Genomic DNA, 24,069 nt, shown 5'->3' with positions numbered 1-24,069 from the left:
TTACAAGAAAAAAAATGTAACAACTTCACCCATCCGTGCTCTTGCCCTTTTCCTCTTTTTCTTTTCTTCAATTTCCCTCCACTTGTGCCGCATTCTTCACCTCTGCACATTCATTTGTCTGGTGCGTTTACGCAATTATTAGGAACAGGAAGTAACTCTGTTTGCTAAACAATTTCTTCCCGCACTCACATGCCCATTTCATATTGAGAACACTGTGTCAGTGAACTCTAATTCACCCCGCGTCCAGGCCCCATGGTCTACCGAGCTGTCTGATGCTCTATGCAAACTATCTTCAATAAAGGGAACTGACATGAGTGTAAGGGCTCATGCGCATGTGTGGCAAGGGCATGGGCGTGGCATTCGCGTCATTTTAATGTCCTGCATAAACATCGTTGCCATTAACTCCTGCAGAGTTATTAAGGAGTACAAAATTCACCCTGCTAAAAATTCAAAAAGTGCGTGGGTGGCAAAAAGGATGGTTGTTGGGGCTTTGCGAGGGAAACCTGCAAATTAAAATTTCACAAGCATACGTGATGTGTCCGAGTACATCTGTTGGAGGAGTGGAACAGAGTTAATACATATATATATATATATATATATATATATATATATATATTAAAACACCTATATACACACACACACATTGGGTGGTGAATACATATTTATTTTGTATTTATTATTTTTCAGGGGTTTCCCCCTTTTGTCAGCCCTTACCTCTCTTTACCTCTTCATGACCCTCAATCCTATAAACTCCTTACCTCCCTTTACCTCTACCTGTCCCTTTGACCCAAAACCTCCTTACTTCAAATTTACTTTACCAACCCCCACCCTCTAAATACACCTTACCACCCTTTACCTCATCCTGCCCCTAAACCCTACAAATCCTTACATTTGTTTGGCTCTTCCTGCCCATGGATCCTGAAAAGCCCTTATCTCCCTTCACTTTTATTAGCCCTTTAACACTACAAAGCCCTTACTTCCCAATACCTCAACCGTCCCTCAACCCTATAAACCCCTTTTCAAATGTTATCACTACCCCCTCAACAGTAAGAAATCCCTTACCTCCATTTACCATTACCTACTCCTGATGCTAAAAAAATAACCATGGATCCCTTAAAAACCCTTAACCTCCCCATACCACTATCCACCCCTAATCCCAAAAATCCCTTACTACTACCTACCATGTTCCCTAAAAAAGACCCTTATAACCTTACCTACTCTGTACCCTTATCAACCCCTTATTCCCATAACCCTTGAATCTGCCTTTTGATTTAAATTACATAATAAGAATAATTAATCATTATTTCATTTAATGATATATAATGTTGTGCTGCAGTGGGGACTTTTCCGCTGCCAGACCAGGAACTCTGTTCCTTGTATGCTCCTCCTCCTTGACGTGGAAGTCACTGGTAGGTTTTCAAAGTCCAGGAGCACAGAGGGAGCACAATGCAGTCAAAAACAGATGCTTACAGCATAAGGCTCCAGGCTGGTGGACGAGACATTAAGCTGTAGGAAGCTGGCATATATTAACTAGGTTGGGTCCTACAAATTCAGTTAACTTGGCTCTTCTACACAACGTGCGAAAGTTCTTGCATCTATGCAGACATTATTAAAAATGTACCCAGCCCTGATGGCTAGGAGAAATTGAAAATTGTTGCAAAAATGTAAGATAGGGGATTGTACGGAAGAAGCCTCTAATCTTGCTAGAATAGGAAGTCACGTTTAAACAAGAGGAAAATTGTTCAATTTGTTGATTTCTAATTTTCTTTAATGGTTATGTATGATGTATGCAGAGCATCAGTTTTTTCTTTCTCTCCTGTTTTTTAATTGGATTTGGTTCCTTTTAACAACTGTATTTACTGATGTGGATAATATCTCTTATATAGCTAAGATTAAATATTATTTTTTGCGACTGCATATATATTTTACATTTAATTAAACAATACAAAAATTAAAGCCTAATGCATTTGTATTACCATATACGGCTAAATGACCACCCCCTCCAGCAAATATTATCAGGACAGTAAAGTGTAGTGGATGTAAAGGAACTATGGCCTACACTAAAGTAAGGAGTCAAGGATCACTGAAATATGAATCCAAGGAGAAAATTATAGTTGTTGTACATAAAACAAATGACAGTGTATGTCTGCGATCCCTGCAGTTAGGAGGTTTCAGTGGAACACTAGAGAGCAGCAGGCTCTCTCTAGGTGGGGTGCCTTCTTCTGAAAAGATCTAAGAGTGTCCCTTTAACCCGTGATGTATTCAGCTTCCTTGAGAACCGTTTCAGTCACAACTTAATGTGATATAGTTTCCTCAACCGATGGCCTCACTGTATATGCTGCGATCCTGTTCCAATAGCTGGTCTATAGTGGTGGATTTTTATACCACGGAATTCCACGGAGTTACATAAAAACTCTGCGAGATGCCCGTAGAGTTCTGCAAGTGGCGGAATTTCGTCACATCGTGCTGCACGCGCTGATCTTTAACACCAGAAACTTGATCCGCACAGTAAAATTTGTTTGAACAGCACCATGCGCTGCTCCAGAGTACGCTGCTTCTGTCTGCCGCTCGAGTAGACTTTCTACTGGAGCGGCAGATTTCTCAAGGCGAGTGGTAGCGATCTGCCACGACCGCCCGTGTTGAGAAATTGCACTGGGACTCGTCTTGGTGCTCAATTTCTCGCTTGCGCTTGCCAACTTAACATTGCAGCTCTGCGTGTGAGAAACAATCTGCCACGTAGCAGTTCACTGAGTTTTCCAGAACTCTGCGTTCCAGTCGGAGCGTGGAGTGGGCAAAGCTCCGCAAACTCCACCGGCGGAGTGGAGTTTACCGCCCAGCCCCACTGGTAATTAAATTTGCTACATTCGTTGTTTCCATGTCTTTCAAGAGTGTACTCTGATTTCACAGATGCTCCTCTTATTCTACTGCTCCCCCCACATACATTGGGGTGTAAACTGCTCCACAGAACAAACTATTGATAGATTTACAAATACCGGTGGGAACCCAGCACCAGAAAAACAGGCAATACAACTCTGCTCTGCACTTTAAGAGAATAAAAAACTGAACTGACCCACTTGGAGTTTAAACCCCCCTGTCCCAGTTCACATTAACCAGCTTGGATATTTTGTCAAATCCTGGACGACTTTTCAGCATATTATGTGGATCTTTTGTCCGAATCCGGAGGAGAAAGCAGATATCGAGTGGGCGCTGGGCAAGCAAGGAGGGCAAAATATTGTGCTGGCTGCATGAGTTTGTAGTTGCCACTCCTGCCATCATGCTATGCCCTTTGCTTGTCTGCCGCGTACTCCCAAGATAATATGTTGACTGTTGGTGATTGGTGGTGGCTGTCACCCAACCTGGTTGCTATGAAATTACCAGAGGACGATCTGTGGACAATGAATAAGTAACTGTAAATCGTACTGTATTGAAATAGTGCTTTAACATGCTGTTCCATTTTACCCCTTGGGGCCTGTCTCTGCCTCTTTTCCACTCGGACTATTTTATTGACATTCACAATCTTAAGTATCAGGAGTCACTCAGGTAAACTGAGAGGATGCATATGTAATAATATACGTGAAAATATCGTTTTAAAAGTTGGCATTTGAATTACAAATAACATACAAAACTCTTGCCTGCATGAAACATCTGTGAAGGACATAGACATGACAGTAAAACTTTAATAGGGGCATTAACTTCCGTTATTGAACTTCGTTTCACATAGTCCTATTGTATTAGCTGGCTAACAAGATGTGCTGGATGTCAAGGGGAGCATGGCCAGGTCTGTGCCCAGGCTTGGCACAGTGATACTGAGTCCTCAGCAAGGTGGCATCGGTCTGCCCTTGCATGTGGAAAGTGTTGTGCCAAAGTGGGTGAAACAGTGTTACATCACCTGTAGGGGCAAACTTCTTGCTCTAGTCACCGAGCTGTGTTCATTGTGAGTGGCAAGTAGGATGTGGTTATCAAACCAAGACGACATACTGTACCCTTCGCATGAAATGAGGCATTTCCCCACCAGGGCAGTGCCAGGCAGGCTGCCCATAAACGGCAGAAACAAGTGAAATTACACTGCGCAAGCGGCATGAGGTTGCATGTCTTTTCATAGTCATGTTGCTCACTAACACTTCCCTCTTCGCTTGACGCTCTCAGCGCAATCACATTAAGACATTGTTCTGCTTCTACTTCTGTTCTGTCACCAATTCGCCGACAACCACTGCCCGGTGTTGCCATAGCACACTGTTCCAACTACATGCTAAATGATGTAGTATGCTCATGTACTAGGCTTCGTCTAGCTAGGGTGACCAGACTTCCTGGATTTGCCCGGTCAGTCCCAGTTTCTCAATGACTGTTCCGGCGTCCCGACACTTGTTACCAGTGGCATAGTGTGGAGGGGGGGGGGAGGGAGGATTGTGTTTCTGTAACATGAAAATGAAAGTCTTCCTTGGCCATGCTGAGGTGTGTTCCATATGGCTATCCACATATATGCATATACACACACACACACACACACACATATATATATATGTATATATAAATATATACTACCAATCCTGTCCACAACGCTAGACATTCCATTCACGCCACCACAAAAAGACAGTACCGCGGCTCCAATTCACCAAGGTGATTTATTTGCAAACAGTAAGCACCAGCAACAGCCCGGCGCGTTTCGGAGCTACGCGCTCCGTGATCAAGGAGTACGTAGCTCCCTAACCGAGCCCTGAACCTACGAAAAATAAAATGATAATAAAGACGTTATTATCATTTTATTTGTCCTGCTCTGAGAGCATTGGGGGATGCTCCTCCGCCTTAGTGGAGGAGCCGCGCCTGCCTCCAGTGCGTAACTAAACTTGTGGGAGCCTCGCTGCAAAGTACATGGAGTCTGACAGCTGGGAACCCATCAGGTGGTCATGAAATATAATGTGTAGTGTACTACATTACACATTATATCACTCCGGGCTTTAAGTGGGATGAAAAAACTGGAGGGTCTCTCAAAGGGGCGTGGTCAATGTAATTAAGGGCGTGGCTTAAACACTTAAGCTATAAATCTGTACTTAGCATAGTGTACCATCCGACTTCTATTTTGCTGTTTCTGTCATTGCATCTAGGTATATGATACAAGTAACATACCCGCAACAAGTCAGGTCTATTGGCTTTGTCAATGGTTATTAGTTGCATAAGATAAATAAGCAGCAACCGTGGCTTTTATATAATATTGAAAAAGCTTCCACTTAAAGCCCTGGTGACATCATGACAATTTTGCTGCTCCTGAGTTTCAAAAAGACAAGGGAAATCCAGAGAGAAAATGACTCTCTGTAAAAGGATTTCCCTTCCCGTACAATGCTTACCTGGCATGACTTCATGCCATAACTTCTGCACTAGTGAGAAGTGCGCAGTGTGAGCACGTGCACATGGATGTGCCTGCTGTCACTGCAGTCCGGAAAAAACCGACCGCCTGTGCCAGGGCACAAAACGGAGCCCGATTGAGACCCATTTCGAGGTCCCCTTTAAAAAATCTGCTGGTGCTCAGACCTGGTGAGACCCGGCCCACTTAAAGCCCTGATATTACATGATCACATTACTACAGTACACATTATATTACTTGATCATCGTATGGGTTCCCACCAGACAGCCTCCATGTGCTTGGCAGCGGGGCCCCCACAAGTTTCATTACGCCACTGGGAGAAACACGAACAGCTGAAGCTGAAACCGGCTCGCGCTACTTCCAGTTCTTAGTGAAATATGTATTCCACATATTACGCAGTGACTCTCTAAAGAGGAAGAACAGACTTCCCACTCTTCTAAATTTCTGATATTTAAATAAAAACGTGGACTGAGCTCTTCGTATGACGAGGTCGAGTCTTGGTCAGAGAGAAAGAAACCTTCTTGTTTCACAAGTGACACGCCACGATGGAATTTATAAGAAACTATTCTTACCACTGCGCCCCCATATCTTCCAGCACCAGCGATGACACCACAAGCACCACTCATCCCCCACAAACCACCAAGTTAGTATCGGCAGAAGGAGTCAGCATGCAGCTGTCGTCACTCGTGACGCCCCATCCCCTCTCCCACACGCCGCCCTGCACTGGAGGAATGGATATAGTGCTCTATAGTGAATCAGGCATAGGGTGACCACGCGTCCCGGGTTTTCGCCAGCGGCCCCAGCTGATTTCATGAAATTAAGCTCAGACTTGGTTTTTAGAGAGGTCGGCTGAAAACAGTGGGAGGTATCTTTTTATGTTTTGCAAAGCAGGGGTAGTTAGCAGCTGTTATAAGAAAGCAATTTAGTTAACAGGCAAGCTACTGGATTTAAAAATGGCATTTTGTGAATGTTCTTACTGCCTCTTTAATTCTCTGCTGAGCAGGCTGTCATTCTGTGCGCTGGGTCCAAGTAAAATTGTAGTCCTTCTTCTATTTTGGGGAAATGTCTCAGGTTCGGCTTTAAAATTCTGGTCACCCTAATCAGGCATCTCTAGGAGCACAACGCACAGCCAGCCTATTCATATCCAATATACTTATCAAGACCCTGGTGTTATTATTATGCTAAATAATATTGTTTTTAACCCTTTCACTGCCTTGGTTATGCTTAATCTTTGAACCCAAATGTTTTTGTTTTCTGAAACTTCCGCGTTAGGTTGTTTAAACACACATCCCTCTACTGCTGGTGTGGCCGTCATTAGCGGCGGAGGGGCCATGCCTCCTTCCTTTTGCAAGCATGATGATTGTCTGATCGGCTGAGCAAAGGTCTGCCTGACAGACACTCATCATACTCGGGTCAGACAGCCAGGCGATCCAAGGGGCATATCAGCAACAACCAGCGATAATTATCGCTAAGCGCACTTAGCGCTAGGATAATTATCGTCGGCTAACACTGAATTTTATCGCTGAGATAGCGTGCTATCAGCAACGCTTATCTCAAAAGCGATAAAATTCCAGGCGCAAGCTGCCAAATGTGCGATTATCGCTGGAAATCCAGCGATGATCACACAACCTTTGGCGATAGCTTGCTGATAGGGCAGGGCAGACTCAGCCATGATATCCACCTTCCATTAGATATCACGGCTAAGTCAAACTAAAAGCAGGCGTAAGGAAAGTAGTGATAACCACGGTTAGCGCTACTTTTCCTATCGCTATGCTTCTTAGCGTGCCCATTGACAGATGGAGAAATGTCGGTTAGCAACATTTCTCCAGTTATTTTGGGAAGGAATGCCCACTTTGCATCTCATTAGCGATGCAAAGCTGGGCGTTGTTGTGACGGGCACTAAGTCAGCAAAACACGCGATAGCGTGTCTTTGCTGATAAGGCGATTAAATTATCGCGGCTTTTCGCCCGAAGACGGACGCAAAAGCGGCGATAATTTCATAGCGCCGCCTTGATGATATGCCCCTAAATGAGCCAATGCGCAGGCGCCTGGCAGACTGAACCAAGCTCTGTCAGGCTAAAGATTTCACAGCCTTGAGGGAGTGACCCCATCAGCCCATAAAAGTCTTGAGGGAGCCTTCCCTTCATGATGAAGGGGGGCGTCACCAACAGACTTGGACCTAGGCACTTCAGTTTTAAGTGCTCAGGGCTGACGGTCTGTCAATGATGCCTCGTCACAGAATGGGGTCGGGTCAGCAAATCTTACTGACCCCATCCCACTCTGTGACAACTTAGGAAAGGAACTCCTCTTACTGGCTGGCCTATGACAAGATCAGCCAATTAGAGGAGGCAGTGGGATCTTCCATCAGTCCCTTTCCTCCCCGAAAGTCACATTTCAGCTTCTCCGCCCAATGTCACTGCTGAGGCCCGCTGTTTGTTGAAAGTTGGGGATAGCTTGGGGGGGGGGGGAGAGGAGGGTGTGTGAGTATGTGTGTATACATTTATATATATATATATATATATATATATATATATATATATATGTGATCAAGGCTCCACGGAGTCGAAACGCGTCATGGCAGGCATACCTTGAGCTAATAAAGAATTATCGTATGCACCGAACTGTGGTCCGTGCTCCTTTCTGTGGATCTACAGGCGCTTTCCAGGGCGTAGGCGAAGGAGTGCTTTGGATATATATATATATATATACACTAAATACTAACAGTACCTGGCTCCTTGCAGGGGCACAGAGTTGTATGCTTGAAGCACTGTACAGATGAACCCTAATAACAACAGCTGAAATGTACATTACATGACATAACTCACCTAATTTGGGGAACTGCACATTACACTTGTTGAGCAAAATTCTCAAAATTACACTATTGTGCCACGTCACCTTTCCTGGCAACATTTTACATTGACTCTCTAGAAAAACGTGAATGGCAAACAAACAAGTAGCTGTTGCTTGCGTTACTTGTGATTTTTGTGCTTTTTAATACTGGAATGCATTTTTGTGCCAAGAATTGATGCAAGGTTGTAAGTCATGCTAAACTATAGTGCAAAATGACTGATTTGCATTTTGGTTCACTACATGTTATCCCTAATTTCATATAATTTTCCAGAATATCTGCAAAAGCAAATTACACAAAGTGCACACACCCATACTAATAACCCTAGCTGGAACCTGATTGGGTAAGGAAGATGCTGGGTTAGCAAAGAACTCACATGCAGGTGAGCCCTGCAGCAACATTCAGCAAACTTTAACCTAATGCATAAATGTGCTGATTTTATCATTCCCCGCTTCTGCCCCTCCCTCAAACTCCCCCCTGAAGAATTGCAGATGCATTGAACTTCTTCTGATAAATTGCAACCACGCAGCAGGCCTGCTGCCAAGGGACAGTGGGCATTTTAAATAGCGCTGCGCCGTGACCACAAACCCAACGGAACTGCTATAAACCATTTAAAACTAGAAATAGCACAAGGGGTGCAGAGGTTGCCTACCACAGTCCTTGTACTGAACTTTCCTACTTCTACTGCAGCGGCTTTCGACCCCCTGCAGGCAACAATGCACAGAACTTGTGCAATTTATACAAATGTTCATTAGTGTGTACCTAGCGGCCCTCGCTACCTATACCAGGTCCCTTCTGCAGTCCTGGTTCCATATGATAATGCATTGATTTATAGGAGGCAGCATGAAAGGTTTGACTACAAACATAGTGGGGAGTGGGAGGCGGAATTTTCATGGAGATATCCCTCAATTGCCCCGGTATATCTATAACCGGTTACCATGATTTAAAACTTTCAGGGACCCAAATTCCTCAGACTCTCACCCCTCTCCCTATAAAAGTTCCCCCTACTTCCTTCTCCAGCTCCTCGCCAGCCACCCATGGTCAGCTACACACGACGCACTTCCACTAAATCCAGTGATTTTCCACACAAATCTCACATTCTGCATACTTGGTCATTATTATCCTCTTTAATCTTTTCTGGCCCTTCTTTCCATCTCTAGTACACTCCTTTCGAGCTTTGAGGCGCCTATAGGACAGCAAACAGCGCTATGTAGGGAAGCTACATCACAGGAAACAGTTGAGATGCTTTCAGAGTTAACTACGATGGATGGCCAAGCACCCATCAGACGTCATGCTGAGGCCACCAGACCCATTTTGGAGTATTAGAGAGGAGTAAAAATATTTATTATAAAATATTTCCTGGAGCCATGCTACTTTGAGAACAAGTGCCCTAGATGTTGCCAGGTGACTCCTTTTCCTGCATCTTTGAATCAGCGCCAGTTTCATTGAAAGCCGTGCCAAAGGCAAGCTTGTCTGTGCCCAGGATGTGCACCCACCATGCTACGGGTTCTTCTCTGCATCGTGATTGCCTCTCCTTGTCCCGGGTGTCCTCATCCCAGCTGCTCTCCATTCAATCCCGTCATCTGCCTTCTAGAGAGCAGGAGGTTCCTCCCACAGGATGTCATTGGGCCCTTCTGAGGTCAGGTAAGAGCAAATGTTCTTCCCCTATCTGCCCAAAGCGAGCCCATTGCAGCTTCTGGCCATGCATAAAGGCAGGCGGATGTCATTATCCTCCCACCTTGGACCCACCAGGCTTCCGTCCGTGATCTGGCCTTGGGTTCACCAGGGATGCTGATGATAGTTCCTGATGCGACTGGGTTCCTCAGCAGCCATTTCTTTGGCTAATTTCTCTTCTTGCCTATTCGAGGCCTTTAAGTGGCTGCACTACAATTCTCTCAAAGTCGCCATAGATAAAGCCACACTTCATACAGCTGCAAGGGCCCTTCTACTTGGTGCTTTAATGATGCCAGCGGGCTGCTGTCCTGCCCCTAGCCCGGTACCCGCTGCCTTGAATCTGGGTTTCTAGTTTGATCCCTTGCTCACTCTCTCCTCTATGACCAGCAGAATATCACCTTCCTGTTTTCATTCATTCTCCACAGAATCCCTCCTTTCCTACCCCAGGCGGCCCAACAAGCGGTGGTCCGGGCAGTCATTCTTTCTTGCCTGGGTCACTGCAGCTCTCCCTTCTTGGAACTCACTTTTTTTTTTATTCAGTTGTATATAGCGCGAACTCGACCGAAGGTATTGTAGCGTTTTACATAAGCACCAGATACGTTTCACAACGACACATTCATTTTTTATTTTGGGGGGGCGGGGGGGGGGGGAGAGATAGGCAAGGGTTGATTAAGTGATTTGCCCAGAATCACTTGATGTTGAGCTGACGCCGAGGCTCGAACCGGGTTCCCCAGCTCCAAAGCGCTTCGAGCACTCTTTAGCTCCCCCGTTCTCATCTTTCTACAAACAGGGCCTCTCTTCATTGGATACCGGCTTTGCAGACGTCACCGGCTAACATCTCTTCCACTCGTACTAAGTGGCCCTGGGCTCTCTGCTGTCGAACGGGGGCCCCTCGATCTGCGTCTTTGCGTAAAATGCGCGGAATCCTCGCTCACCGCCTCCTTTGATGCACAGTCACCTGCCTTCCCTGCGGCATTAAAGACGCGTCTTTTTGCTGCTCTGGGCCACGCCTTTACTTGTTCTCTGTCTCGTGGGGTGCAGCGACCTTTCTCTAGTGCCAAGATGCCCTTAAGGGCGACCGTGTGCTCCAATAAAGCACTAGCACAGCGCATAAGGTATGTACATGTCTCCATTATTTCATACTATGCAAATAATTCAATGTTTATAAATGAATAGATTATGTTCTTAATAGATTCAGCGTCTAAACCAATCCCTGATTTACACCCGCAGGCCAGTAAATGTACTGCAGTGTTTGTTTTACATATGAATAATACATTGTACACCATCCTCTGCAGTGATGTGTTGTAAAGGCTGTGTGCTTCAAATGTACAATAGGCCGTTCACTCTTAAGAGAGGAATGAGATAGCATTGTGACATCACTTCCTGGGACATCACTCGATGTGATGTCATTGAGAATCGCCTATGATTATTCATTCTGCCATTGTGATTTTAGGACCTGTGCCCTGGTGACCCTGCTGCAAGTGCAGAAATGCTCTGTGTAATCAGACACAGCCTCTGGCGAGCTCAGGGCAACCACAAGGCAATCCTGAGACACTTGCAAGTCGGCAAGTTTGACGGTCGCTGTACTTTCAGGCTCCAGGGAGACATTGCCGCAAAGAGAAATACTTGTATGCAGTGTGGGGGGGGGGGAGGGGGTAAGGGGGGGGGGGACCAGTTGTTAAAGGGTTTCCTGCATGTCTGGGGGTACTCTCAGCAGCCAGGGACACTTCTAGTCAGCCAGTGAGCTTCCTGTAAGATCAGAAGCCTGCATTAGCATGCTCCGGGGTGTGCAATGCAAACATTGAGACACCCAGTCTTGCCTCAGCAGTACTGGGCGGAAACAAATGTAAGAACGGTAACTTCCCTCCAGGATGTCTACGCGGTACAGAGTGGAGACTTCAGGGGTCTTGGGCCAGAACCGGAGCTGGACACCTGTCCCTCAACAAATGTTCATGATTAGGCCTTGCCTGCTCTCTCTTTCCTGCCAGGCCTCTTTCAGGCCGCAAAGGCAGCTGAGTTGACTCTCTACCTAACGCCTCCCTCCGAAGGGATGCTGTAAATAAGCCAGGGGGAGGACACTGAAAGCAGCAGCCCGCCAAAGTGAGGTCAGTCCCTGGGGAGGCTGTGGCAGAGGGCTGCGGCGGCTCAGCCCTCCAACCCTCCACTTATGCGGCCCTGGCGATTATTAACTGTCCGTGCAACAGGGAGTAGGAAAACAGAAATTTGACCTCGGTCTGCCAGCTACCGGGCATAGGAGGGTGTAGGCATCCGTCTGACCTCGCACGCCTCTGCGCTATCACCAACAGTCCTCTCTGGGAACGGCCGGGCAAGAATTCAGCAGGGAGTGAATTTTCTCACAAAAAATTGACTTTGTGGAAAATAATCCGTCTCATTCAGAGAAGCGGGTCCCTCGCCAGCTTCCACCGCTGGCTCTCAATCTCACCGGTGTGTACCGGAACAGGAGGGCGGTGTGAGCTGGTTATTGCAACCGGGGTGTCTGGGTCTCGCCTGGCACCTGCGCCCTGTCTGCGCTGGTTTCCCGAGCGTAACTACCAGTGGTGCAGCGGCACCGGGGCCCAGAGGGTGCCCAGTCAGCCCTGCACCTGCTGCAGCCGTGTTAGAGGCGGGCTTTCCAGAAATGTCCAAACACAGAGCTTGTCTGGGCCTGGCTTGGGGTTTACGCCTCGGGGAGGCGGGAAGCGGAGGAGTGCAAGATAAACGAGAGCTGGCGGAGGAAAGGGGTGAACGAAAATGAGAGGGTGAAGGATGGGAAAGAGGATGAGAGGACACATGACACAGAATGATAGGAGGTAAGGATTGGACAGAAAGAGAAAGATGAGTAAAAGGGGCAAGGGGGGAAAGGGGGTAAGGAAGCGTGAGAGGCAGAAGAGGGGGAGAGAGAGAGACAGGGAGGAGAGAGAAAGGAGGACATGCAAGGAAGGAAAGATGTGAGAGGCGCGGAAGTAGGCAGAAGAGAAAGAAAGATTTATAGACTGGGGACGTTGGAGACCCGTACGCAGTTCTTACTGCAGCAGGTGCTGTGACACAGAGCCCCGGGGTGTCATGGGCCTAGTGCAACTCCGTTATAGGTTTATACTTAATAGCGACGTGGGGGGCAGTTTTCCTTGCTTGGATTAGAGCCAATAGCAACTAGGCTATGCCACGCAACTGATGGTTCCATGGCATCGCCTTTGTTAATGCCGGAGTCCAGCATTTCCTGGGTGGGCGTCTCTTTGCATACGTGTAAAAACTGCAAATGCTCTGACCTGACCTGTAAGTCGTTGAACACAAGTCCCTATGAAACATGAGGTGGAACATTCTCAGAAAAATGAAAGGAAGCCTTGGCTAAGTGCTGGTTACTGTGTTTTCTCATGATCACATTATCGTAGCCGGCACCTCTTTCGCGCAGTGGCGTGCTAGCTCGAATAACTAGTTGGCAAGTAGCCCAAGGTTCTGAAGGAGAGGTCGGTATAGACTGTTGATAGTATGCAAGTCGTTGGAGGTGGACAGGATGAGAGAGGGACAGTAAATAAGAGGTTCTTGTAATACAGACCCGATCCCTGTCCAGATGCAGGAGAGTCGGCATTTGGTTTGATGTGGGCAGCTGTCTAGCCCAGGGGTTGATCTGTATGGGTGGGTAAGGGTGGCGAGAAGGAAGTTGGTGGGAGTGCACCAGGCAAGGAGTCTTCTGCACAGTAAAAAAAAGAAAGAGGATTATCTGTACGTGCCACTCGAGGCGCTCTCTTGGTCTGTCGTGCATCCTTGCTTATCTCGCTCTGACACATTTCCCACATCCCCTCATTACACTTAGCAGCTCAGTCACATTTCTTTTCTCCATGGTTGTGGTGTAAACGTATTGAAAAGCTACTTTACGCTGCCCTGTGTAGGCGACAATAGTCAACCCTGGTGTGGGTATGAATGGGGCATCGGAAGGGGCCTGAGATGAGATTACCCTTCATCAGCCAGGCTGGATTTAGGGCAATACCCAGAAACCGGTCCCAGGATGCTTGTTTCCTGAGCAGTGGGGACCTGGCTTGGCAGTTCGGTCTGGAAAGTTCCCACGAGGCACAGGCTCAAGACTGATTTGCATATGGCTGTGTCTAAACTTGGGTAGCATGGTAAGCAAAAGAAAGATAGATTTAACCAAGATCTCTTGACTGGGGATGAATGTATGATTTATTCAGCATTCCATCCATCATTTGTTTGTGTAGCACTTTCCACCCTAAGTGGGATGGGTATGCCCAGACATGGGTCCCTTGCTCACTGTGCCACTGGATTTAAGCTAGCCTGGCTGAAAAGGGGTTATACCCAGAAACCGGTCCCAGGATGCTGGTTTCTGGACCAGTGAGGACCTGGCTTGGCAGTTCGGACTGGACTGTTCCCATGAGGCACAGGGTCGAGACTGATTTGCATATGGCTGGGTCTAAACTGGGGTGGCATGGTGAGCAAACGAACGGTGGATTTAACCCTGATCTCTTGACTGGGGGTGAATGTATGATTTATTCAGCATTCCGTCCATCATTTGTTTGCGTAGCACGTTTCACCCTAAGGAGGAGTGGCAGCATCTTGTGGAAGAAAGTGCTGCAGTTCGAGTGCATGTGATCACAAAACAGCATTAGCAAAGCCAAAAGGGCAGGGGGAGGGGCTGGCTTGAGATGAGGGTTGACAGCATCTTGTGGAAGAAAGTGCTGCAGTTCTAGTAGGTATCTGGAATAATGGGGTAACCCAGTGCTCCTCAGAACCTGGGTGTGAAGTTATAGAAGTAAAGTGGCTCAGTTGGGAACCGAATAGCTTTCTTATTTATTCAATACAAGCCTATCTATATATGTATACAGAATGGCTTATGCAACAAAAAATCCCATTCACAATTAATGAGAAGAAAACAAAGGAAAACACACCAAAGTCATGAACAAATCAAGCATTATATTCAAAAAGAAAAAAGGGGGGAGAAAAATACACCAAAGTCATGAACAAATCAAGTATTATATTAAAAAAGAAAGGGGGGAATAAAAGACTTTTTGTTGTTGGGAGAAGAAATAAACTTTTTTTCTTTTTGTACTTATTTACATTTTCCAGTATGTGAATGACAATACATATTTACATTTTCCAGTATGTGAATGACAATACAAGGCTGTCGCAGGCAATACACAAAATAATCGTCGCAGGTGCTAAAGGGACACAGTGCAAGGGAAGTGCTGATTGTGAAGATGTTATATACAGTGATTCAGTGCTTTAAAAACAATAATTTCTAAATGATATCCATCCCTAATTGAATGAATTTCTGAACCACTGAAGGTTTGATTTTCCTTTTGGCGTGGAGCTGAGGAAATAGTGTCAAGATTGTCTCAGGCACGTCGACGTTTCGACCCAGATGCAAGGGTAGTTTGTGTGTCACGGCGGGTCTTCATCAGGACAAGGGAAGTGAAAATGGACAGCCTTAGGACGAATCAATACTATTTGAGCAAAGATCCACCATCAGGTTGGAATCATATATGCAATGTCAATTTCTTGATTAATGGCAAGCGGATCCAACATCCGGTTATGGTTGAGACTCAATCTCAAGGCACACGGGTCAGGTACTTGAGCCGCGAGTGTCTTGTCAGTCTAGTGGGTGCAATCTCAAAACATAAAACAAGTCAATAGGTCTCGCCTATGTGACATCAATAGGTTTGTTGGAGTGGAGTGGCAATGTGTGGCATGGCACTGTATGGCGTGTAGTGGCAGAGCGTGGCGTGGAGTGAAGTGGCATTGTGTGGAGCACAGTGGCAATGTGAGGCTTGGAATGACATTGTATTGTGTGTAGTGGCATTATGTGGAGTGGAATACAGTGAAAATATGTGGTGTGGAGTGACACCATGTGGAGTGGCATTGAGTGGAGAGGAACGGAAATCAGTTGAGTGGAGTACCATTTTGTGGTGTGAATTGGAGTGGCATTGAGTGGAATGGTACCGAGTAGGGTGGCATGCCTCAAAACGCTTCAAAGTCTCATCAGTGGTAGTAAGCACAATATGAATACAATTACAATTAAGTGGGGTGACATTGAGTGGAGTGGCATTGTGGTGAGTGGAGTGGCACTGTTTGCCATGGAGTGACATAGAGTGGCACTGAGTGGAGTGGCATTGTGTGGAGTGAAGTAGTATGATTGAGAGCAAAGTGGTATTATGTGGAGTGGAGTGGCATTGATTGGAGTGACATTGTGTGGCACCAAATTGTGTGATGTGAAGTAGAAAACTACGTAGTTTAAAGATGAGAGGATGAACTGGTCATCTGACCAGTGGCTTGATCTAAGAATTGCTACATTCACAAATGCCATCTCCGACCCTGTGTTCCAAGCGCTGAGGCATGCTGTTGCTTCTCAGTAGTGGCATCCACCTCTGTTAGCCGGGTCAGTTTAGTGACCAACTCACTGGCTGCACAATGGCAATATTTCCCAACCCCTTCACAAACAAGAGAAATAGAACATTTCTGAAGGACGTAGCGTGGGGCGACCAGCAGGCCACAATTCTCACTGTGCGCTGTTAGATTGTGCGCTGCAGTTCCTTTCTGGACGAATTCAGAAAATAATTTCAAACCTGAACAAAATAATTTCGACCACCACAGTTTAGGGACTGAAAATCCAGCGCACCTACTTTTTAACCTCCCTAAAAGTATAACATGCTGTGCTAATAAAATGTGTTCAGTGAAATTAAATGGGGTGGATCCTAATTAAGCCAAACAAGACGCATGACCTTTGAGATAGGTGTAAGAGTAGTTCACAAGCATCCCACGGTACTCATAAGCTGGGCTGAACAGGCTTTACTCGTTGATGGCCTAAAAAGGCAAACAAACTCTACAAACACAATTAATAGCAAGATCGACGCATTAAATGTCAGTCTTGGATCACTTTTCCAAAAAGTCTGCTTATCAATATCACGGAGCCATCACAAGCAAGCACGTACTCATACTGTCCATGTCGACCATGCACTTAGCGCGTTGCACAATATGGCTGGAAAGAAATCCTGCTCTCGCATCTTTGCAGAAGGTAGCAAGCAAATGAACCATCCTAAATGCAGGGCTCCTCCGCAATGGCGGAGGAGCGTCGCCCCACTGGCTCAGAGCCAGCAGCAATAAAAATGAAACAATATTTCATTAGCGTTTTATTTGTAAGCAGCTGGCTCAGCCAGTGTGCAGGGACGGATGGGGCCGGGGCATGGGAGGGGGGGAGTGGAGGATTGTTATGTGCACTCTCTAAGTGAGTTTGTGTGTTTGGCCGGCAGTCTCAAGCCGACCAAAACACACATGCACACAGGGCCAGACTGGTCTTAGCGGGCACCAGGCGTTTCCCCGGTAGGTGCTAGGGTGGGGGCCGGTATTAGGCCCCTGCGGGCCGTTTTTGTTATCGGGGTCGGCAGTATCCGCCCCCTGTAACGAAATCGGCTGAAACTAGCCCTGCAAATTGCTCAGCTGCACTCCCCCTCACCCCAGGGGGGGGGGCTAGCAGAGCAGTTTGCCAGGGCTGGTTTCTGTTCCCAGTCCGGCCCTACATGCACACTTAGGTTTCTCTAACCCGGCTGTATTAAACAGCTGGGTTAGAGAAACCCCACAGACTCCCTGACCTAAGTAGAGCATCTATTTAGTCCGCTCAGGCCAATGAATGCTGGGATTGGACAGTGAGTCTGTGATGTAGTCCCAGTGTCTGCTGGAACAAGGAAGACCCAGCACGGAGGCACAGCGCGGGATGCGGCCGGCAGCAGGGAAGTTTAAAGTTTAAAACATTTTTATTATTATTAAAGTCCCTCGTCCCCCACCCCACGCCACTTCCTCCCCACCTCACCACTTTCTGTATATGGAGGCCGCCACTGCTTAAATGAGTTTGGATGATCTAAGACATAGAAGTCCTCAAACAAAGTTGGTCACTCTATTCATTTCATTGCAAAAAATAAAGATTCCAAGCGCTACAGTAGGGCTACCACTGTGGCATAAGTGTCAAACTTGAGATAGTCGCATACACCGCTTGTGGACTTCGGAATTACAGTACCGAAGAGCAAACTGAAAGGTTACTTTGGCCTTAAACCTTTATGTCTGCACTCATCGCAAGACAAAATAAGGCATGGCAGCCACTGCTGCATTCCTACTGAGCGATTCAAGACTGAGGAGAATCTAAATCTGGGTAAAATCCCATATAAACAACGATTCTCAGGATCTATAAAAGCGAAACAACACATGGAAGATGGAAAACAGGTTTCTCTGTAACTCCACTTTGAGCATCTGTCTTGGGGTCATCACACCCCTACCGTGTAAACCAAGGCCAATGATTAACACAAAAAGTGCCTGAGAGTGATTGAGACGAGGCATGCCTTGAAAATGACCCGGTCACCCTAAATGAGCAGGTAGCCCCCCAGTGCGTGTCTGTTGATCACACATCACTGGTTGGACCTTGGTCATGGGCCCTGGTGCCTGCAAGGAAAACACTCCCTTTGATTGCTGCTGGGAGTATTACAACAGTTATTATGGTCCACTCAGATTGCTGTTGCAGGTATTAAAAAGGATCCAAAATCTGGGGGTTTGCACTATTAATCCCACCACATCTGGGCCAAGATAAAGTGTGTATTAGCAGAAAATGAGGTGTAGGAAGTAATTCAGAAAATACATTTTATAATAGAGAAAACTTTAATTAGTCTATATTTCTGGGCATAGTTATCTCAACCAACCTACATTGGTTTGATTTCGAACTCTGGAGCAGACCCCAATTCAAAGTATCTAACATTAAATTAAATAAACAATAAAAAATACAACAAATATAATATACAAAAATATTTTGTCTTCCATAATTGTATTTTCAATTTAAATGGCTGCAATATTCAATAGTCCATGGCAGTCCATACGGAAGGCAGTCCAATGTCTATACACACCCAGGCAAACAAATCTAGATAGTGTTTATTCAAATCCTATATACAAATGTAATCTTTAGTGGGACTCCTTCATTTCCAATGGTCGACGCGTTTCGGCCAAACTATTCAGACCTCTTCAGGACGGAGAAAGAAGAAAAAAACTTAAGTAAAACTGCTCTCTTTCAGAGCACTAGATCCAGGAAAAACGAAAGTACACCATCTGGACTCGAAATGTGACAATCTTGTCCAATTATATTCGGGTTTTTTTCATCAAAGCGTCCTCCACCAAGGAAGACACCCGTTTCCTCCCAGCACTTTTTCTTGTCCCTTACTTCATGCTAATTCCCCTTGCTCTTCTGTTACCCCATAGCGCCCTGAAGCAGCTTTAGAATACCATAAGTGTTGAGTCAAGCTTAATGTTTGTAGATGGACCCGTGCGACCAAGGACACTGTGTTCCAATCCCAGGCTTTTCTATTACAGGTCCTTGCTTTGGGATGGTTTAGTCTAGTTAAATAGAATAAACGGAAAGAAACTAGGACTACAGCTCCCAGAGTTCACTAAATTCTTAAATGAAAGTCTAAATGAAAGCCTAGGATTGAAGTAACACGTCCTTGGTGAAGGAGTCCTCTGGTAGCCTTGGACAATCATCCAGACACAAGTGTGCCAGAATGTGCTTGTCCAGAAGGAAAACTGGAGTTTGCAGTACTTACTGCTTAACTTTACATCCCCGAAGCATAAAGCGGCAACAAGGCAAGCGAAGCGTGGTGCACGCCTCGAGTATAGAGTCGTATTTATTAAGCACACGAATACCAAGGCATCTTGGCGCTGGTAGTGAAAGCGGCGCTGGATCCCCCAAGGTATAATGCGTAACCCCTCCTTCGAGCCCAGTAGCGATGGCAACTTGAGAATTGAATGCCGCGTGCCAATGACAGTAGACGTCACTGATGTCAACTGAAGGTGCTCATTTTGGCAATCTCGTAGAGATGAAATGCGGAGTCAGGCGCTAGAAACCGTGAGCATATTACAAACAGACGTCTGCCTTAAATAGGGAAAGTCGAGTGACACTCTGTCCTCGAGTGCCCAGTTTCCTAGCGCCAGCGAGCGTGGTTTGGTGCTTTAGTTCATTCACGTTTGAAGTGCTTCGAGGCTCCGCTCCCAGACTTTAGGAGACGATGTTGTTAAGAATGAAAAGCGCCCGCGGCTGCTATGCTCCCTTTGATATTACAGTTTACTGTTGCCAGTTTTGATCCAATCGAAGACAACAACTCGGGAAATAAAATCCTACCAGCGACAGGATCGTCCGATAGCTCTAGCATGAACCCACAGAGGAATTTGTGCGCCTCTGACCTTGCAAGAGTCCCTCCCTGCCTTCTTTGAATCATAGCTGTCTGGGGCTCTGTACCATAGCGCTCATCCGTGCGTCGTCGCTTACTCACGCTGCTACCACATCCGGCCAGGAGGAGCGGGCATTATCTGCGCTGCCGGCCAGGAGGAGCGGGCATTATCTGCGCTGCCGGCCGCAATATCGGGCAGCGCGAGTGTTTCAGATGTAACCTGCTTTATTGTCATCCGTGTCATTAATACAATCATTGTATTTACTACTAGTTTGTCCCACGGGTTTCTTGAAAAGACGTTCAAAAGTCATCCTCGTCGCTTTAAAGAGGAAATACCTATTTTCGAAAACTTTGTTAAAAGATAGCGGCATGTGTGAATGTACATGCTGTGTGTACTTCGACGCCAGCAGACCATTGGCTTCAGTGCTGCCAGAAAGCTCGGTGGGTTAATGCCCCGCTCTGCACTGCTCTACAAAACCCTCAGGATTGATGTGGAAGTTGCCGATGCAGACATGTTTCCATCTGAGGTCGACAACACACAAACTGGCAAGTCTAATGATGTTAAAGCACAAGTCCACATGGGTGGACAACTCAGTGTGAAGAGAGCCTGCTGCAGAGACCACGCGCACTAGCCTCTGTCTTTCATCTTTTCGGAACAGCAACCAATTTGAAATACCAGCTGTATTATCATACTAGGACCCAGCCGAGGTGTATCTCCTCCTTTTTTCAGTGGTGGGGCAAGAGCGGGTGCCTCTGCCCTTCATCTGGAACTGGGGGTGGGGAGAAAGGTCCCTGCCGCTTCAGGCAAAAGAGACGAAATCTTTTTATTTACAGCTGCAGGTCAGAGATAAAAATAAAAAAAACATACAGTGGTAAAAAGGATCACTGGGGACACGCTTTTTTGAGGGGGAGAAGAGTATCCATTGAAAATTAGGGGGGGGGGGTGTATCTGTTTGATTCTGCATCAATATTCTGCGTCACCACAAAGGATCCCGGGCTTTTGGATATGTTATACCAATGTGTATAGCACCCTCTGCCAACTGCATGACATCGTAGCGCTTTGATGGAGTCTACTGTAACTGTATTCCCTGGACCTGGAAGGTATCTATCTTGGCGCCACAGCCCCGTAAGCAAATCTTCCTTTCTCTCGTACTTCCCCCCAGCACCCCTCCCCCTAGAGACAGCGTCTCGGGCGGAGCTGTCCAGCGTGATAGCACATCCCGCCCGCCCTTACCAGCCGTGCTCTCGGTGCTAGAATGCATTGCCTAGAAGCGGACACAACCGCCGGGTCTGCAGGGAGCGGCCCCGGCGGGGTTCTGCCCCGCTGCTATTTCTGCCCAGCGAGTAGATTCTGTAGAGGGCAATAGTGGTGCCAACAACAAGGACCTTCCATACAGCGCCCGCCATAGTCCCAGGCTCACACCCACTTAAACAAATGTATTTTTATCATCCATGGTAGATGGACTGATGGAGGAATAAAGCCTTGGGCTGGCCTTTTAGAAAACACTGCATTCTGGAAATTGTAGTCTGAGTTCAACTCATTTGCATTTCTTAGGCTAAAATACCAGACCCTACATACTGTGTGTAAAAGCATTACCAGGACTGAGAGCACGGCACCCTCGGACTAGAAGTCATAGCGGAGCTTGACAGAATTGTAGCAGTTGGGCCAGCTAATCCCGTTCAACCCCCTTTTTCCTTCCCTAATATGCGCGATTGTGATGAAAACACTAAATTCCCCATCAAACAGCGCTCTAATGAACAGGACCTCAGTGCACGCAGCAATGAACTCTGGATTATAAAGGCTACCAGACGGAGCTACTCACGGAATGTGGTGTTCCGGATTCTTGGTCCGGTCTTGGAGTGGCCGGTCGCTGCAGGACACGGGAGGAGGAGGAGGAGGCAGGCGGCAAACGCCTCCAGTCCGAGTATAAACACCATAGCGGTTCACGGAGCTCGAGCCGCGCTGCTCAGAGACTGACAGCGAATGAAAACTGTCAAGGGAGGATGAGGACATAATTGGTGTGGGGAGGAGCAAAAACACACACCCCTGCAGCCATTGGTCTGTTTTTGAGTCATTTATCTGCGCTGAAAGCCAGTCGAACGCAGTTTGTTTGCCCCGGGCTGCTCCCTCGGAGGCACTTTCTACAATTCAAAATTATTCGTTTTCAACTCATCCTAAAAATAGTAGATAAATGTAGGGTATTTAAAGTGTATTTGAATAGGAAATCCTACTGATAGATTAACGAAATATGAGTGTTCCATTGGGACGCTTAAAAGCATCTGCAAAAAGAAATCACTCTTACCATGTATGAACTGGGGTTTTGATGACGATTCTCTCAAATCAAGTAACGGATTTAATTACTGTTGACAATAGATATTCACACAATTTCTAGTATAAATTGGCGTATCCCTTCATGCACAACACTTAGAAATAATGTCGTGAGATAAGGAGCTAATAAATGGAATTATTTTGCTAGTGCTTAATTTGAGCCAGTGGTTGCAGGTGGGGTGGACCGGCACTCTCGTTTGGGAACGGGCCCTTATTTTAGTTCATCAGACTAGGAGCAAGAGAGATAAGAAGACACAAGGGAGAACGAAGGAGGAAGAGAAAGATGAATACAATATAAACAAGCATTTACAATGCAACGGTCTCGGCATTGTTAAAGTTAGAGCTATTGGCATTGCTCATGTCATTATTTTTGTTTATGTTTTTGTTTTTAAAACATTTAAAGAAACAGCATTGTTATTTACAATGTCAATAGCTTAATCACTCTCAAATGCGAGACCTATTGCATTTGCACCCACACACAGAGCCACCCACACACACAGAGCCACCCACACACAGAGCCACCCACACACATAGAGCCACCCACACACACAGAGCCACCCACACAGAGCCACCTACACACACAGAGTTGACGCATAGAGCGGATTTGGCGCTCTGACTACAGCCACGGAAAATAATTGGAATATCTAAAAACTCTACAGGAGTATAAAAACACAATAGTTCAAGCAAAATCTGCCCACTTTACAGAAAAAATTCTAAACTCCACAAACTCCTCTAGGGAACTTTTCAAAACCGTTGCCCACTTAACTAAAACTCCTCGAGACACTGTCTTTAGCCCTGATCAATGTTTTGTCGATGGAATGGCCACTTTCTTTCAAAAGAAAGTGCAAACAGTATACGATGATCTTTGTACCATCTTATCCACCATATCCATGAACGAAACTAAACATATCACTATAACCTCTCCCCATTTCTCCAGCTTCTCCGCACTCGAGAAGCAACAAGTGCACGATCTTATCATCCAGATGAAATCCGGTTCTCCGCTGGACCCCTGCCCCCCCTATGTATTGCATTCAATCCCTGAGACCATCGCTAATATCTTGACCCCCCTGCTCAATAAAATAATCTCTCAAGGAGAATTCCCCAAAAATTGGAAAATGGCCTGCATCAGACCCATTCTTAAGAAGGACACCCTTGACCCCTTTGAGCCCAAACATTATCGTCCCATTTCCTGTCTGCCGCTGCCCGCAAAGATCTTGGAAAAAGCCATGAACCAGGAAATAATGTGGCATGTGGAGGAAAAGAAGCTACTTGATTCATCTCAACATGGCTTCAGACCCCTACACTCCACTGAATCAGCCCTTATCATGGCTACCGAAAAAATTCGTAAAACCATGGACGAAGGCGGGAGGTCGGCCCTGATACTGTTAGATCTTACAGCGGCCTTCGATACTGTAAACCACTCCGTCCTATTAACAAGACTTAATTACCTAGGCTTCACCGGTCCTGCCCTGGCCCTTATCACCTCTTTTCTTACTACCCGCACTAACCAAGTGATTTGGAACAGACTACAATCTGTTGAATTCTCCCTTCCAGGTGGGGTCCCACAAGGCTCGGCTCTGTCACCGACACTTTTCAATCTATACGTCACCCCCTGGCTGCCCTGATTAGATCACATGGCCTACAACTGGTGTCT

The 24,069-nt window shown here is 46.4% G+C and overlaps 1 protein-coding gene across 1 annotated transcript in view; it reads right to left on the bottom strand.

Annotated features, from left to right (window-relative positions):
* The window catches only part of SEMA7A (semaphorin 7A (JohnMiltonHagen blood group)), a 162,862-nt gene extending 140,780 nt beyond the window's left edge, over nt 1-22,082 (bottom strand). Inside the window, exon 1 of the mRNA XM_085643886.1 lies at nt 21,910-22,082. Within this exon, the coding sequence (XP_085500012.1) occupies nt 21,910-22,024 (115 nt within the window). The 5' untranslated portion in view covers nt 22,025-22,082. The remainder of the gene's footprint in view (nt 1-21,909) is intronic.
* Between the last annotated feature and the right edge of the window lie 1,987 nt (nt 22,083-24,069).

The sequence above is a fragment of the Triturus cristatus genome, chromosome 3_1, assembly GCF_964204655.1.
Source record: "Triturus cristatus chromosome 3_1, aTriCri1.1, whole genome shotgun sequence".
Lineage (NCBI taxonomy): Eukaryota > Metazoa > Chordata > Amphibia > Caudata > Salamandridae > Triturus > Triturus cristatus.
Note: the sequence above shows the minus strand (reverse complement) of the source record. Positions and strands in the feature narration are given on the sequence as shown.